Here is a 17,220-nt window from a genome sequence, read left to right on the forward strand (position 1 = left end):
AAGAAAGGCTACTGAATAATTAAAACAGTCGCATTTACTGTAAAGCATGTAGCAGACTTGTAAACAGCTGGACACATCAAGTTGACTTCCTTAGCAACATCTTGTTTTATTCAGGGGGAAAGTAAAAACATATTTCATCTGAGGATTTCTCTCCATGAAGACAATGACTGGTATGTGGCCTTTTACATACAAAAAAAACCCAACAACATTAAAGAAAATCTGCCTTATATTTAAAGACATGTTGTATTTAGCTTGTTGATGGTTTGTGATGGACTCTGAAGGTGGAAACAGCATCACATTTGGGTATTTGTTGTTTTTATATGTATAAAATCACGTGAAACTAAGGGGGGGAAGAGGGAAAATACCAACAAGCAGACACTAAACTTAGGTTGTTGAAGTTATTAAAAATATAGACTAAAATCAACCAATCGAATGAAACAAAAAGATGACAGTTGAGAAATAGAAACTCCTCCAACAAGCTGTGGTTTCTCCTCTACAACACTTTGTAGCGGCCTTTGCTCGTTGGCTGGTAGGAATTTTGCTGGAGAGAGAAAGAGAAGGAGAAGATCAATCAGATTTTTACTCACTGAGTAACAAACACCCCCATTTTACATTTCCTCCTAAAATATCTCCTATTTTGCCAGATATGAACATTATATCCACTACTGGTTATTGATCTCAAGAAGCAGAAGACACTTACTAATCTGATGAGTTCTTCCTTGATTAGCCGTGTAATCTCTGTTTTGGCTTTCTGTACAGCCAGTTCATTTGCACCTACAAAACAAAACATAATATTAACATAAGAGAACATACAGTTCTATCAAATATCAGAAAAACTTCAGATTCAAGAGATTGATGAAGGATGTTAAAAGAAAGAATTATATCCGACACATACTCTCAATAGCCAAGTAGATCTTGCGTTCTCCTTCCTTGGGCTCCTTGCCTGGAGGGAAATAGGTTCCTCTGATGGTGATAGCTGCTTCAGAGTATTCACCGATCCTCTGCAGAGCTTCTTTAGATGTCACCTTCCACCTGGCCGTCTGAGGAAGGAACGAATAAGGACCATTTTTATACTGATGCAGTGTAAAAGGCCTTTCTCCATAGCACTAGAGTGCCCATCGAAGCAGAAAACAGAGGGAAAACAAACAGCATACTTTTGGGCCTAACTACAGTTACTTCCCACACTCCACAGTAAAATGAAACCCGCCACTGAAAAATCAAAAAATCAAAAACAGGAAAAACAGAGGTCAGCAGCACCTGGGGGAAGTCGTTGATCTCCAGCTCCTCTTCATATCTCTTGACGGTCTCTGCCTGTTCGGCTGCCTGCCGCTCCTCCTCCAGCTTCTCCACCGGGGTGTAGTTCAGCTTGGCATTGATCTTCTCCGCCAGCTGCTCCGCGATGGTCTTGGCAGACACCGACGGCGTCATGATGGTGCCTCCTCGCAGGATGGCGTTCGTGGCCTGTTGCATCACGTCCTGTAAATGAAGAGAGATACTTTGAGCTTGTTTGGTAAAGAATCTCAAAACATGACAAATTATATAAACTGATCAAACAGTATAATAACCACGACAGAAACATTGACACTTGACGTACCTGAGCCTCTGCTCCCAGGTTTTTCTGAGCGTTGATCTTGAGCGCAAGCCTCTTGGCCATCTCCAGTTTCTGGATGTTTCCAGCAGACGGGGGTCCGATGCCTGGCATTCCTCCTCCAGTGGCAGCTGATGCGTTGGCATTTCCTCCTGAGGGACCAGTAGCCGCCCCGGGAGCAGACAGATCCTTCACCCTCTTCTTAGAGTTGAACATGCTCTCTATTTGCTCCTCAATCTGAGAGTGGGGGAAACGTAAGGGATACGATTACGAGAGACGAGTACATTTTGAAGCATAAACACAGCAAAACTGAAAGGCCACTCACATCCAGGGCTCCATCCTCATCATCTGAGTCCTGTAGTCCGAGAGCCGCTTTCTGCAGCTTCTTTCTCTCGTTGGCCAGGGCATGCTCCGTTTCGTCAAACTTGAAGCCTTTCCCTGAGAAGCCGCTGCTGCTCTTAATGGTTTTCCCCTCCTGCATGGATGAAAAAGGAAAAAAGTTAAATACCAAGGCGATGCTATAAATATAATGCTCAAATAGATCATATTTCTTGACTGTGCAAGAATAATTTCTAGATCACCTATTGGGTCTACTTGCTAATTGAAACCTGAAATTCCCACACATTGAACAGATTGAAGGAGATAAGTTCATGAAGAAATTAGTTCACAATGTGCCCTTCTGTTATGGTTGAATAATTGTATTATGATATTGTGAAGTTGACCTTTTTACTTTTTGGATATAAAATTGTCATCGCTTCATTATTTTATCCTATCAGGTTATTGTCATGTGTTGTGTGCAGTCATAGTGACCTTGACCATCAAAAGCTAACCAGTTGATTCTAGAGTCAAGGTGAACATTTGTACCAAATTTGCAGAAATTCCCTCCATGTGTTCCCGAGATATTGTGTTAATGAGGGAAAAAATGTGTTCCGTGAGGTCTCATTGACCTTGACCTTTTACCACTAAAATCGAATCAGTTCATTTTTAAGTCCAAGTGAAATTCTCTTGTGACATATATATGTCAGATACAGATATTACAGACAGACAGATCGACAAACAACCCGAAAACACAACTCCACCAGCAACGGTGAGCTAGCACTGTAAGTATAAAGAAAGACACCAAACTGAGAAGATATTCAAGTCTGCTTGGCTTTCCAGCATCACGATACATAAGTTCTGGGTAATCATCTAAATTAAAATTTCAGAAAATTCAATCAATTAACTGCAGCTGCCTCTACATTATGCTCAGTGTAGCTTTAAGATTTAAAGTAGCTTTGAAGCAAACACTCTCTTAAAGGTTTTAAGATTCCTCTTTCCCTCATCTCACCGCTTTCTGTTGGTCTTTGAAGGAGGCCCAGAGCTGCTCCAGCTCTGGTGGGACAGGAGAACCTGACAGCTCCAAGGCTTTGATGATGTCACCAGCATAGCGAACTTGATCCTCTGTGATGAATGTGTAGGCGTATCCCTGGGAGAGGGAAGAAGTTGTAGTGGGGGAAAAAAACATACATGCCAAGATTTAAACACAGTCTTAAACACCACAGGACCAGAGATAACATATTTTCCTTTAAAAAAAACCTGCCAACACTGCAGCTGGAGATTAAGGATGTTAGGCTGGTGGATTTCTCACAGCTGGAGATTTATACAACTTTTATTTACATACAGTATGCATGAGTATTCCTCAAGACGCACTCTGATGTGTAAACCTGACTGACCTTGTTGCCTGCTCGGCCCGTGCGTCCGGCCCTGTGGACGTAGTCCTCGTAGTGGTTGGGACAGTTGTAGTTGACCACCAAGATCAGTTGCTTGACGTCCAGGCCTCTGGCTGCCACGGAGGTGGCCACCATCAGACGACAAGCTCCATTCTTGAAGTCATTGATGATGCTGTCTCTGTCATACTGGTCAATTCCTAAGGGGGAGCACAGAAAGGGAATATATGAAAGACCACATTACGAGTAGACAACATTCATAGCAATGAAAATACGAGAATCAGAGTCTTTCATTATTCCTAGTACCTCAGTGAATACAATCACATAAAACCTGACAATAGGACAAACTTATTTTGAAATTGTTGATCCAGTAGCAACCAACCAGTCTCAGCCAGATTATTCTTTATTTCTTATATTCATTACATATATGTTAATATATTTATCTTGTCATTTCTGAGCAGTTAACTCTCAGAAATTTGGAAATCTGGATTTCTATAGGAAACCTTTCAAAGTATAAAAGTATCTTTTTAAAAACCCAGTTGTAATCAGTGCCTTACCTCCATGCAGAGACATGCATGGGTACGAGGCTTTCATCAGGTCTTTGAGCAGCGCGTCTGCATGCTCCTGTTTGTCGACAAAGATAATGACTGAACCCTTCTCCTGGTAGTGACCCAGAATCTCCAGCAGTTTCAGGAACTTCTTGTCCTCTTCAATCACCAACTACAGAAACAAACAGAATGTCTGGGTTTCAAATATGAATAAAATAAATAAATAAATAAAATGTTGTCTTTTAAATAAAGCCTTTACATTGAGAGACAGAGGAAAATGTAGATTATTTACCACGTGTTGTTCCACATCGGAGCAGACGACACTGCGGCCTCCCACCAGGATCTCAAGAGGCTTACACAGGATCCTACGAGCCAGCGCCTCCATGGCTCTGGGGAAGGTGGCTGAAAACATGACTGTCTGGCGGTCTGGGCGCACGTTGTCCACAATACGCATCACCTGGTCGAGAACAAAGATGACACATGAATGAATTTTGTCAACTCATTCTTATTTCTGAGCCTGCAATATGAGCTGAAACAGATTCAGCTTTCTCTATTGTTGTTAATTGCAGCAATGTGGGCTTAAGTACAAATATGGGTGACAACCCACCTGTGGCTCAAAACCCATGTCAAACATCCTGTCTGCTTCGTCCAACACCACATAAGTAGATCTGCGCAGGTTGGTCACTCGACCTATACACCAAGGGAGACGAGCCCGGAGAAAATAGTTAATTTATAAAAAACAGAAAAAAAGTCATTCCTCATGCACATCCTGTCTTCTTCCGAACACATGAAATGAATCTAAGACAGAAAACCTATTTCAGGAAACTACTAAAACTACAAAACATGGCATCTTAAGCTCAGCACACTCTTCAGTGATCTATTTTTTAGTGGCCAGGGTTTTTATTTTATTAGTATTTAAAATGTATATATATATATATATATATTTTTTTTTTTTGCTCGTCTCTTGTCTTGCGTACCATCTCAGGGGCATGAGGGACCTGTAAAAGTCAGAAAACAGCCTCAAGACACAATACATGAGATGGAGCCCCATCAAGCATTATCTGACCAAGCGCCTTTTCACCTACAAGGGAAACATATTAGAGATTACCTCGCATGTGTGTAAACCACAAAAAACCCTTCAATTTCAATAACCACCCAAAACAGATTTACACAATGTACAATAGTGTCAGCAAATACAACAGTTACTACTCTCAACATTTCCATCCTTAGTTTACACGTTTTATGTAAACGCTCAGTGCTTCACAGGGCTCCACAGTGATCGCTATTCTCAGACACAACATGAAGTGCATATCATAAACAATTTCGGGGACAGTTGATATTTTATGGATGAATGAAAATCTTTCTCTGTGCTTTGAATATCAAGTTGTACATGTGGGTCAAAGCAGTTTGGATTTATTTATGGAAATATATGGACTCCAACAACAACACTGTAGAGCCCTGGTTGAAAATTCTGACTGTTCTCATTTAATATAATGAATTACAGATTCTGACTAACCTATATCCATATTACGATATAGTCATCAAACATTAGCACAATGTCTGGTTTAGAGACTGAGGAACCATGGAGGCAGCACCAGGTTCACCTACCTGTACTTGCCCTGATCTTCAGGAATTACTGTCACTGTCTTGTAGATGTGACTGATTCCAGAGGTAGTCAAATAAATGCCAAAAGTTTAGTAAGTGGTACTGACTCGGTTCGTTATGTACTTTTATCGTAGCATTTATTTCATGCAAGGTAACAAAAAGTTAACTGCATTTACAGAGTAAAGACATGAGAGTGTCGAGGTGCAGAAACTCACCACTGTTGGCCCCCAACATGTCAATCATTCTTCCTGGTGTGCACACAATGATCTCAGCTCCTCTCTTCAGCTCAGCAATCTGCAACAAAACAATAGCGGATATTATTGACGTAATCTTTTCCGATAGTTTGTCTTCAAAAAAAGCAGGTGCAGTGTTTATCTGTATGTTTATTCCTCCCGGGGAAAAGGCAAAGCAATGCACTATATAGTGTTAATGTAAAAGAAGTAAATTAACTTATTCTTTAAACAATAATTTTTTGTTCCGTAGTGGCAACAGCATGGTGAAGAACGCCTACACTTAAAATCCAGACACAGGAAACGAGCCAGTTCACTAATCACACATCAGTGTGTGCGTTTACCTGTTCGCTGATACCAGTGCCTCCATAAACGCACACCACTCTGAGCCCCAGCGATTTGGAGAACTTCTTACACTCCTTGGTGATCTGCAGGGCCAACTCTCTGGTCGGGGTCATGATTACAGCTGTGGGAGGGGGAAGAAAACAGGACGAGAAACAGAAAACACGTTTTAATTTGAGCAAGTTTGATGGAAAATGTTTGCAAGAACATTACCTACGATAAATTGACTTTAATGGCTCTTAAAAAGATGATTAGAAATGCTCTTGGAGTTTGAAGAGCCAGGGGTTATTATTCCAGAGTGAGACTTTGTATTTTAGTCTTCCTTTGACATATTTAAGTCATTACACAGGGCAAGTACAGGGGCAGGACATCACAACTTCCCTGCCCACAATACGAACTCTTACTTTCTGTCTTAACCCACTTCAGTTTTTTCATATTATACATTTTAACATAATTAGAAATATGAAACATTTTTTGGAAATAGTGGATTGTAGTGACGCATAAAATGATCTATTACTCACAGATGGGTCCCTCAGACTCTTCCAAGGGCCTCTGGTCCATTATGTGTCGGAACATGGGCAACAGGAAGGCGATGGTTTTCCCGCTGCCGGTCTTAGCGATGCCAATGAGATCTCGGCCGGACATGATGGCAGGGATGGCCTGGGCCTGGATGGGGGTGGGCTTCTCGTAGCCATGCCTTGGTATGAGTAGAAGAAAGAACATTAATACAAATACGATGTGTTGGTGTCTGGTCACAAAGATGTGAAAGGAAAAAAAAATAACAGTAAATCTTATATAATATTATAAGGAATAGATAAGGAAAAGAATATAATAAGGAGAGACTTGATGGGATATGAGTAGTTATGCTTTTTAAGGGTTTTTTGCCATCTGATGTACATCTTTCTGTAAATGTGTTATGGATATGTAAAAAAAAAATGTTTAATATTAAACATTTCATTACACATGAATACAAATCTGTGCTCAGATCATTCGCACACAAGATGATTGTAGAACTATCTTTTAATGAAACTGATCACCGTCTATATTGTGCTCAAAAAGTTGCCTTGTCCATCACAACAGTCTCCATCAGTCAGACTTACTTCTTCATAGCATTGAGGATCTTCATCGACACCCCACACTGTACCCAGGTCTTGATGGGTTTAGGGCAGCCCTTCCCTTTAACAGTAATGCCTTCCAGGTCCAACCTGTATGCGTTCACATCTGTATATATGCAAAAAACAAAAACAGATAAACAGAGAAATGTTTTATCGGTTGTAAAGGATTAGATTAAATATATACAAATATGGCCCTACACAGCAGGTTTACTGACCTTCTGGACTCATCTTGGCCAGCTCAGGTACCTCCACGTAGAAGTTTCTGCGGTACGACTCATACTGGATCTTTCCGTGGTCTACAGGCTCCAGGACTTTTCTCTGTTTGGTCTGGAAACCCGTTAGAGCTGTTTGCAGATCCACCTCCTCCTCCTCTGATGAGTACTGCAAACCACAACCGCAAACATATCAGGAGAAATTTTAAGAGAATGTAAAGCTTGTTACTTTATGAGAGTCCTAAATGTCCTAAGGAAGTAAGAATGCTTTGCAAGAGAAGAAAAAGTCACAATTAAAAAGTAAAGGCAGGTTTATTCACCTGAACATGTTACATCCGTGACAAACTTTTTTTTTTTTTTTTTAAATCTTAACAGGGGAAAGCTCACCTCCATGGCATCCTGGTCATTCTCCATCAGCTCACCCTTCTTCTTGTGTGTTTGATGTCCTTTCTTGGTTTGAACAACTGTCACCACTTTGGATACTGTCATTGCTCCTTTCTGTTGAGGGTGAAAAAACACATCAACATCTGACAAAGCAGAAGGCAAAACCATCCATAAAGACAAAATCTTGCAAGCAGGGATACAAACTTGTGTTGACATACAACACACAAGCCTTTCAAAATAATGTTTCATAACCCTGACGACATCACACATCAGCAGATCCATCTCCCAAGTAAAGTGATGCTGGATTTCCTTCTCACACTCACCTTATCGTTTCCTTTCATTCCTCCCATGTTGAACTTCTTCACCTCCTGTTTCACCTCCTCCATGTAGGCGTCCAGAGGATCAACGTCATCCTCCTCCTCCTGTGGCTCCATGGGAGTCTCCTTCTCCTTCTCATCTTCCTCTTCCTTCTCCTCCTTTATCTCCATCTCTTTCATTTCCCCTTTACCTTCTCCATCTTCGTCATCGTCTGCCTCCATCGGCGCTGAACCATCCTCATCGTCGTCTAAAATGAGTCAATTGTAAGGCCCTGCTGCACTAACGCTAACATTTGTACTGGTCAAGTGATCAGTTAGCAGATACATTATTTACCAAATAGATTTTTTCAACACAAACAATGCTAACAGTTTTGTAAATAATAGGTTACACATTGTTGTTTATAGTGATTAAACTGTCCAGGTTGAAACGGTGCTTTCTCACCCTCATCATCCTCCAGGCTCCACTTCTTGCCCTGCTTCATCTCCTCCAGTTCTTTCTTGATCTCTCCAATGTTTTCAATGGCCTTCTTCCTCTGCTCTTCCCTCCACTTCTCCACCCTCTCCTTCCTCTTCCTCATCTCTTCCTCCAGCTTGTTCTGGTCAAAGTCTTGCTGCATGAACACAAAAGAAAGACCAGAAACATTTTCCTTCTACAATGTGGTGACATTTCTTGCTAACAGTGGTAATCAGAATAGAATCTAAGGCACTTACGTCCTCAATTTTCTCATCCTCCTTCTCTTCTTTAACCTTTTTCTTGTCAGGTATAGGATCAATGCTGTCTTTCTCCTTGCTCCTTGGCCTATAGAGAAGATACGAAAAAGAAAATAAAAGAAACAGTAGAGAGCGCAACTCTTATAATCGAGAACCGAGATCACATACCTTAAGATCACAGACACATGACAGAAATTGTACCTCTAACCCATTGCATCAATATGCCAGCATATTGACTCACACCATTCTACTTGGGGGTATTTTCTGCCTATGTTAACTGCACATACTACATATGGTCAATACCCAACTTTATTTTCTGACCCTGTGAGTCAGTCTGTGCTGCTAAATTACATACACCAGAGGGGTGTATTACAGATTACGCCTGATGTTTTTCTGGGTTTCTGTTACCAGATCTGACAATTAATGTCATGAAATTATTTTCTTATAAAAAGTCTCACTTCTGCTCATCTGCTCGTCTGCTCTTGCTGGGGCTGGCGGATCGGGACCTTCGGGCTCTGCTCCTGCTGCCTGACCTCCTTCTGTCTCTGCTTCTGGACCTCCTCCTGTCTCTGCTCCTGGATCGCCTGGACAACGGAGGACCAGAGTTGTGAGCACCAGTCTTGTTCCCAGTGATAATTGGTTTGTCAATAAGGCATGCAGACTGATTTGGACCCTACTAAATGAACTCATTTGAACTCAAATTAACTCACCTTTCGACAGGCCCAATCCACTTTGGGTTTTACTTTTACAATTTTAATAATCATCTTAAAACATACCTTACATAGACACGGCTACAACAAGCACAAACTCTAGTTTTAATGGGGACAGGACAATATGATTCTCATCAGTGTCTCCGCTTTAGTCTTATCTGGAACTTGTGGTACTACGCAAAAGTGGAAAAACAAAAAAAGGCATCGGGTCTGTAATGTATAAAGTGTGGTTCGTGATCTCATGCTGAAATGAACCGAGGAGGGAAGAGAGATCTCTCTGGTAAGTTTGATTACGTACAACACGCACCTAGCTCGTTTCCTGTCTCGGGACCGGGACCTGCGGCGGTCCCGGCTCCGTGATCTCTCCCTCCTGCTTCGGTCTCGGTCCCGATCATCTTTCTTGGAGCGTTTGTCCGGGGAGCGACTCTTCGATCGGCTACCCGACCGACCCCGAGACGCTGAGCGCTTCCTGTAGTGTCTGAGGACCAAAACAGCAGAACACGGCGTGTTAGCTCACAGAGGGTCGACGTGAAAACACATTCATCAAAACGTCTTCATTCACATCCCACATCTCTCACAGACGAACCGTTGGCCGGGGCGCTCTAACGTCGTACGCCTCAGCTAGCATGCTAATGTTAGCCCTCGGCATTAAAACCGCCTAAGCTGAGCGGCAACAGAAGGAAAACTGCCAAATTGGACCGACACTTCTGACATACCTCGACTCGCGTCCCATGGCTGCTCCGCCGAGTTATTCTCTTATAAAAAGTTCAATTAGTTCACAGGTTGTTCCGTGCGTTGTACTATGGAGAGATGTTTGTGTATTTGAACCTTGACCGTGTGCGTAAGACAACTGCGACATTTCAATTCACCACTCATCGGCGGAGTGCGCCCCCCAGCGGCGGGAGGTCAGAGCGGCCAAAACCAACCACCTACACGTGCTTTCTCATTGCCGCCTCACCCTCTTTTAATATCCCCATCATCACATCTGTGCAAGCAACATCACCGACAAGTGTAAACTCAGGCGTGCGCACCAGTCATCATGGCATCAGCCTAAGCAGGTGTTTTAAATTGAACTAAAGAGAGTCGGCTTAAAAATGCAGGTTCTTCATTGGAACTTAAGCAGAAGACGAGAGGTGGAGAGCCATCTTACTCCATTGCCAAGACCGAGAGCTGTATTACTGTATTGAAGATAAATACAAATTAATTAATTAATAATATTTAAAAAACAATAGAAGCTGGGCAATAAAGTATTGCAGGGGTGATCAATACTGGAACTTTATAGCAACACTTATGCAGTAATAGCAATTACTTATAATAGTAGTGAAAGTATAGTATTTACTTATACATATAAACATTGTATACATATTCTTTTCAATATCTCTATATAATACTGTACTTCTTACTCTATATGTATAAAAGTATAGAGTAGAGTAGAACTAAGACATTTGAGCATATTAATTACTCTTAACCTTGTGACTGGATATATTTTTTTCACCATATCATGTTTTCTGCTTCATGCACTATTAATGTACTGAACTGATTTATTCTCTCAATTTACAAAAGCAATTTGCATCAATCATTGCATATTGACTAATCTGACTTTTGTCTTCCTCTAAATGTGGCTGGGAAATATGGACAAAATCAATAGCAGGATAGAAAAGGTGAAGTGTGTATAGACTTTACTGTCATCTTGTGGTGAGGGTGAAGGTTGCAACCAGCTTAATATTCCTCATCTTCTCCAATAAGTTTATCAATGTGCACTGACCATGTTACATAAACCAGTAAACAAATCAAGAAGTGACAGTCTAAACAGTACATCCCCACGAGAAGTATTTATTTGGTAAGAACGGTCCGGTTATTCCATCCTTTGTATTATTTTTTTAGGCAGAAAATGTTTATGTCATCATGTCACACTGAATTTGTTCCTTAAATTCAAATATGCAAGAGCCATTAAAAACAGTTATCCTGTAAACCTTATCAAAAACAATCAAGTAGCTCAGACAAGTAGTAAGAGACTGTAAATCACACCAATTAATTTACATAAAACATAATTCACATTAATAAATTAATTTGGATGAAATTAAAAGTATTCAGCAAGGACATTCACAGCACAGACATAGAGAGTATAGTGTATATAAAGTTTGTATGAATGAGGCTTGAAGAAAGCAAAGCGCAATTACTCAATACAAATTATTCCCACGGAAACTGCAGCGACAGAACTTTCCAGCAAAACCCCAAAACATTCCCATCAATCGCATCTTTCATTGCATACGTACAATCTCCTTATGAAGTTTACTGTGTTTTTTAAGCTCATGGCCGTGCAGAAATAACTTACTCTGCATTCAAAGACTGAATGTTTCTACTGACTCAAACAAAGGGAGAAATGTTTTTATGATGCAAGTGGACCTTTCTGAACGCTGGATGAGAGATGGCGACAGAGAACATGACTTAAACCACTGCCCATGAGGAAATCTGATACAAATGCAAATACATACGATTGAGTTCCACCAGGTCAAATCAAGACTGGCTCATGTTTTGTGACCTCAGAATAACAAGATGTCAATTTGAGAAGTTTGTCTTCTCTACTCCATTCAAATTCAAATCCATTCTGGTCATTTATCCGTACTACTTTTGTCCCCTCTAGTCTTCTGTTCTACTTCTAACTCAGTACAAGATATTTACATTCATTATATCAGGATCAACTAAAGGGATCAATCAACTGTTTTTTCTTACAATTAGATCTTTAGTGTGTTTAAATGTAGGCTGATCTAAGGGAGTGGATTTACTCACTGGACCTTTTATTCTCTACAGAAAACTTAAAGGTGCCGCGTAGGACCATGCAGCCGTGCAGGAGAACACAGACGCTAAAGTAAGTCATATGCATTGATAGGTCAGTCATAAGATTGTTCTGAATGTTTAAACTAATCTCATAGCACGGGTTTTCAATTGTTCCTTTAAAACCTGTTTCGTTCAGTTCGCATGATATTTTGAGTTAAGCCCTCGGCTTGATTCAGTCACCGACTGTCCAGTCAGAACAGATCAGGAACCTCAGTAAACATTTGCATTTCAGTCAGTTCAGGAGCTAGATTGAATCAAAATGCAGTAAACCAAGAAAGTTTAATGAATCCTGAACTGACAATGCACTGACCCCAACGCTCTTCTACCGACTGCAGGGCTGACTATGTGAAAAAGACATTGATAGTGTTGTATATTAGTTGGGAGATGCACCTGCTCAGGAGTCTGCCAAGCTTTTACAACATATTTTGATATATTATTAGGAAATATAAGGTCTCAGGCATTAGTTCAATTACTATTATTACTCTCTCTTAGCTTTAAGTGGAATCGCATCAAGGCAATATGTACCTTTTTTTTTTCTTCTTTTTTTTTTTTTTACAAATTCTGTCAAATCCTGCCAGAGGGAGCAGCGAAACTCAGCCTTTCAGTCTGGTGTTAAGGTACTCTATAGAATTTGTTTTCTACGTATGAAGATTTTTTTTGATGATGTATATCAGGACTGTGAATCAATATCAGAATTTCAAATCAATTACATCTTGATATCCTTTGCAATGTCAGACTCATGATGACTTGTATTGTTGTCCACCTGTCAGTACGACATTTTCCATTTTCTGAAAATAAGTTATCACACATCATTGTAAATGCCTGCACATTCTTCACACACAAACACACTAACAAACTGTCCTTCTGTTTCTTAGCCTCTGTCCCCGAGCAAAAATAACTTGGACATCAGTATAAAACACTGGACTCTCTGGTTACATGTCGGTAAGCCTTAGTTGAATACTGAAGTGCTGAAGTGAGGAGCGCTCCTGCAGCTGACGTACAACCCTGATTATAAGACAGCAGGGATTCTTTTTCCAGACTGTTAACAGCAAACCCATGTCAGAGGCTGTAAATGAGCATGCTAAATTGCCATGGGAGACAGAGGGAGGGGTCGACAAGAAGGAGGAGGGTTGGGTTACTGAGGTCCTCCTGGTCCATCAGGGAGTCTCTAAGCCAATGAGGAGCAGGATCTCGTTCGAGAGGATGAAGGTGAAGAAGTAGACACAGAGGTCGGCGAAGACATCGCCCATTCTCCTGTAGGTGTCCATGGAGCGGTTGATTACCTCAGCAGGGATGCCGGACAGCAGCAGGGCAGCGGTGAGCACAGTGGTCTGGGTTTTCTTCTCTACCTGGAGAAATAGGAGTTAAATGCAAAGGCACAATGATACATGGGTGCACCAAATAATACATTTGTCATTATTGATATATCCATTGTATTATTTTTATACTTTAAAATTGAGAATAGATCGAAATTAGGGATATCCACACTTTTAAAGAGCTGGGGCCAGCAAATAAGTTTGTTTGACAAATAACTTTATTAAATAGTTTGATGATTTGGCTTGCTGAGCATAAGGACTGTGAGTGGAACGAAACAGTTCCCCTAGCTAAACCTCCAAGGACTTCTTAAGCTCAACAGCCATAACATTGATCATGACTTCTTTAGATCCTGTTTCTAAATGTTAATGTCTGCATTTACACATTAAACAATAAAAAATGGATCATAGAAAAAACTGAGTGTAAACTCACCTTTGGAAAGTATTTGGACAACCCCATGTAGGCCAGTTCAAGTGTCAGAAATGGAGCAAATATAGACTAGAATGAAATAAAATTAAATAAAAGAGTCACATCACTATAGCAAGACAATATTTCTGGTATATTCATTATTATTATTATGTAAAAATATCTGCATCTACTGTATGTGTGGTCTAACGGTAGGTGTTGATATTTGATCCAGTTTAAGATGGATTTAGCTAGTTATCGCTAACAATAAACCTTGTGACTGACCTATCAATGCACATTAATTCGTTTTGTATGTAACATGTCAAATGACCACTGGGTCAATCTCGCATTAATCACAGGTGGCGACAGTGAGCAGACTCACCAGATACTTGCAGACGAAAGCCCTGACAAAAATAGCGAGGAGGATGCTTCCAATGAGCCGGAAGATCCTGAAGGGATCAAACTCCTCTGGCTCAGACCCTCCATCCTGGGGCGGCTTCTCATTGGCCAGCTGACCCCGCAGTTTCATGGCATCATCAAAACGAGACAGGTACTTCTGGAGGCCTCGGCGCGGGGACCCGCTGACGTCATCTGATGCCCGCTCCCCCCGGGGTCTCTGCCGGAGCCCTCCAAGGTCATCTTCCAGAGAGCCCCCAGGCGGCTCACTGTAGTCTGGCAGGGGAGAGCCCCTTCTTTCTGGGGTGGCGCTGTGGGAGCGGCTGCCAAGCGCCGAAGCCTCTGGCAGGAAAGGAGACGGTCTCTGCGAAGATGAGGACGATGACCACGGCTCTGTCCTCTCGAGATCAAGGTGGAAGCCATGCTCTGTAGGACGCAGAGATGCTCCTACTGAGGATGTAAGACAACATCAGCAATGTCACACTTATCTAGTGTTCAAACACTAAGTCATAGAAGTATTTTATCAAGGAAAATTGCAAACATTATCTCATTCCAATCTCTGAAATGTGACACCTCGTTGCTTTTCACGGTTTCAAATCATTGTAAATTGAACATATATATATATATATATATATATATATATATATATTTTTTTTTTTTTTGTGTGGCAATTTTAAATCTCAGATCCATTTTAATCTGTTGTGTTGTTTCCCCCATATAACAAAGAGTGTCTGGACCAAAGTCTGATACTGACTGACTGGACTCGTGGTGCTGTATATGTCTGAACTATGCAAGGACATATTTTAAAGAGTTTCTCCCCAAGAAACTGCATCTGATCCAATTCTGCGCCAGTAAAATCACTGCTCTTGCCAAAAATAGCTACAAATGGCAGATACTATAGGCTGGTAAGTTTTAGCTTATCCCAGATTTACTGGCACATGTGCTGCTTCATACATTTAGAAAAATTACAGCGTAGAAATGCCAAAGTGGAATAATTTAGCAGTGTAGAAACAGTAATGCAATTACAAAACACACACACACACTTGTATCAATTCGTTTTTCAACAGTAAAACGTCCCGATCGGAACATTTCTTGGTGACTTTGATGGACCTGTCCCAGGATAAAGACGTTGGGCCCTGACACGCCCTTCTCTTCCCAAACTACCTGTCTGCATCTCTACGGTCGCTCTTGCTGGTTTGAATCCCAGACCGGAAGCATATCACGCCACATATTAAATTAAAATACACGACACTTACACTATTACATGGCGAACAAAGGAAGGGGAATGTGGACATGACGATACAGTGCACAGCTTATGAACAAAGGCAATGTGCTGACTGCGGGTGCAGCAGGAGAGTGAACTGTGTCAGCATCTTTGCGTACCGTCGTTCTCAGACTCGTTTTTGGCGAAACCCACGATCCTGTTCATCCTGTCCTCGGAGTTCATGAGCAGTTTTCTCCTCCGGATCTCCGCTCTCCGCTGCGCCGACGACAGAGAGCCCGTCTTCTCCTCGCTGGCCTCCGCAGACTCCATGTTGGAAAAGCAACGAGCGCGTAGTGAACTGTGAAGTCTGTTCACGGTGCAAACCCAATCAGGATTCAACGGCCTGCTGTGGACGACACGAAGGCGTCACGGGTTCTCGGTTCACCGAATTAGACGGTAAACATAACGGTGTGGACCGGGAGGCTGTTTGAAGCCAGAGCGGACGCACGGTGATGACGTCAACGTCGAGCGCTGATGACGCAGTGTTTTGGGCGGGGTCTTAATCTATGGCGCTGACTCACAGCAGGAAACAGACCTTTGATGCATACATGTGAACATACATACAACCCGTTGAGAACACATACACAACCACTCTACAAGCAGAAACAATAGCTATGGATTATTATGCAGTTAGATATATGGTGATGTATATATACAGTCATCGTATACTTTTGGCATAGAAAAACAAATCAACAATGGAGCACAGACTTAAGAGGCATAAATCAAACCAGCAAGGGATGAAAAATATGATTACAAATTTTCCTTGCTATCTAGTAAGTGTGAAAGTTTTTAAGGGACACAAAAAACATTTTTAGATTCATTCATAATTCAAGTAAAGGAGGGATTATTATTTCTCAATTTTCCACCATGAATATGATATTTACCCATAAGAATAAGAATATTTATCATGTCAGAAATATTAGGATTAGGTTTGTGTGTGTAAACTCAACTCTCTGGCTCACAGTAAGAGCCAGATCATGTAAGGCCATCATCCCAACTGTTGTAAACTGCAGATGACCAATAATACATATAATATATAACAGACAGAAGTAATCTCAAATATAACATACATTACAATGGAAACACAGATTAGCTTGTTTATGGTCAAACTAGTTTTCAGGTTTAATCAGTGTTACATCCATCCAGAGTGTTTTGATCAATATTTACCTCTGCCATCAAACTGATTCAGAGTATATCTGTTCTGAGGAAAATTAGAAATTGTTGACTCGCTGAACACTCTTTTAATAACTGTTATTAATCTCTGGGTTTGGGCAGGAGATCAAGTCATTCAGAGTCAAAAGATTAAAGTCCAAATGATGTCACATGACAATAAAAAAAAATGTGGATACATGAAGTCAATAAGCCAATTGTCTAAATAGAAGGAAAGTCGCAAAGTTGTAAAAAATTATTTATTTCTATTTTGTCCAATATGAAGTGCAGTCTAGTCAAAGTCACGTGACTCAAGTCCAAACGTCTTCAATTTACTCTGTACAAAGACAGGCTAGTTTTTATTTTCATCAGGTTTTTTTTTTTTA

The 17,220-nt window shown here is 41.0% G+C and overlaps 2 protein-coding genes across 3 annotated transcripts; both read right to left on the reverse strand.

Annotated features, from left to right (window-relative positions):
• Nucleotides 1-81: 81 nt before the first annotated feature.
• On the reverse strand, nucleotides 82-10,345 carry ddx46 (DEAD (Asp-Glu-Ala-Asp) box polypeptide 46). The gene is made up of 23 exons (XM_035624929.2): nucleotides 10,185-10,345; nucleotides 9,776-9,946; nucleotides 9,217-9,342; nucleotides 8,759-8,846; nucleotides 8,490-8,658; nucleotides 8,054-8,295; nucleotides 7,734-7,844; nucleotides 7,350-7,515; nucleotides 7,120-7,240; nucleotides 6,541-6,716; nucleotides 6,022-6,143; nucleotides 5,663-5,741; nucleotides 4,450-4,532; nucleotides 4,135-4,299; nucleotides 3,852-4,014; nucleotides 3,301-3,494; nucleotides 2,916-3,053; nucleotides 1,914-2,063; nucleotides 1,595-1,825; nucleotides 1,258-1,476; nucleotides 896-1,040; nucleotides 701-774; nucleotides 82-541 (listed from the first exon to the last, which is right to left on the reverse strand). The coding sequence occupies exons 1-23, from the start codon at nucleotides 10,199-10,201 to the stop codon at nucleotides 494-496; spliced, it is 3,198 nt and encodes a 1,065-aa protein (XP_035480822.2). The 5' UTR covers nucleotides 10,202-10,345; the 3' UTR covers nucleotides 82-493.
• Nucleotides 10,346-11,285: 940 nt separating this feature from the next.
• On the reverse strand, nucleotides 11,286-16,932 carry camlg (calcium modulating ligand). 2 transcript variants are annotated; one of them, XM_035624731.2, is made up of 4 exons: nucleotides 15,805-16,932; nucleotides 14,408-14,868; nucleotides 14,053-14,118; nucleotides 11,286-13,655 (listed from the first exon to the last, which is right to left on the reverse strand). In XM_035624731.2, the coding sequence occupies exons 1-4, from the start codon at nucleotides 15,953-15,955 to the stop codon at nucleotides 13,464-13,466; spliced, it is 870 nt and encodes a 289-aa protein (XP_035480624.1). In that variant the 5' UTR covers nucleotides 15,956-16,932; the 3' UTR covers nucleotides 11,286-13,463. The 2 variants fall into 2 exon arrangements, with proteins under 2 accessions (XP_035480624.1, XP_035480623.1); XM_035624730.2 differs by having other exon boundaries at nucleotides 14,408-14,871.
• Between the last annotated feature and the right edge of the window lie 288 nt (nucleotides 16,933-17,220).

This window comes from Scophthalmus maximus, chromosome 2, assembly GCF_022379125.1.
Source record: "Scophthalmus maximus strain ysfricsl-2021 chromosome 2, ASM2237912v1, whole genome shotgun sequence".
NCBI classification, from domain to species: Eukaryota; Metazoa; Chordata; class Actinopteri; order Pleuronectiformes; family Scophthalmidae; genus Scophthalmus; species Scophthalmus maximus.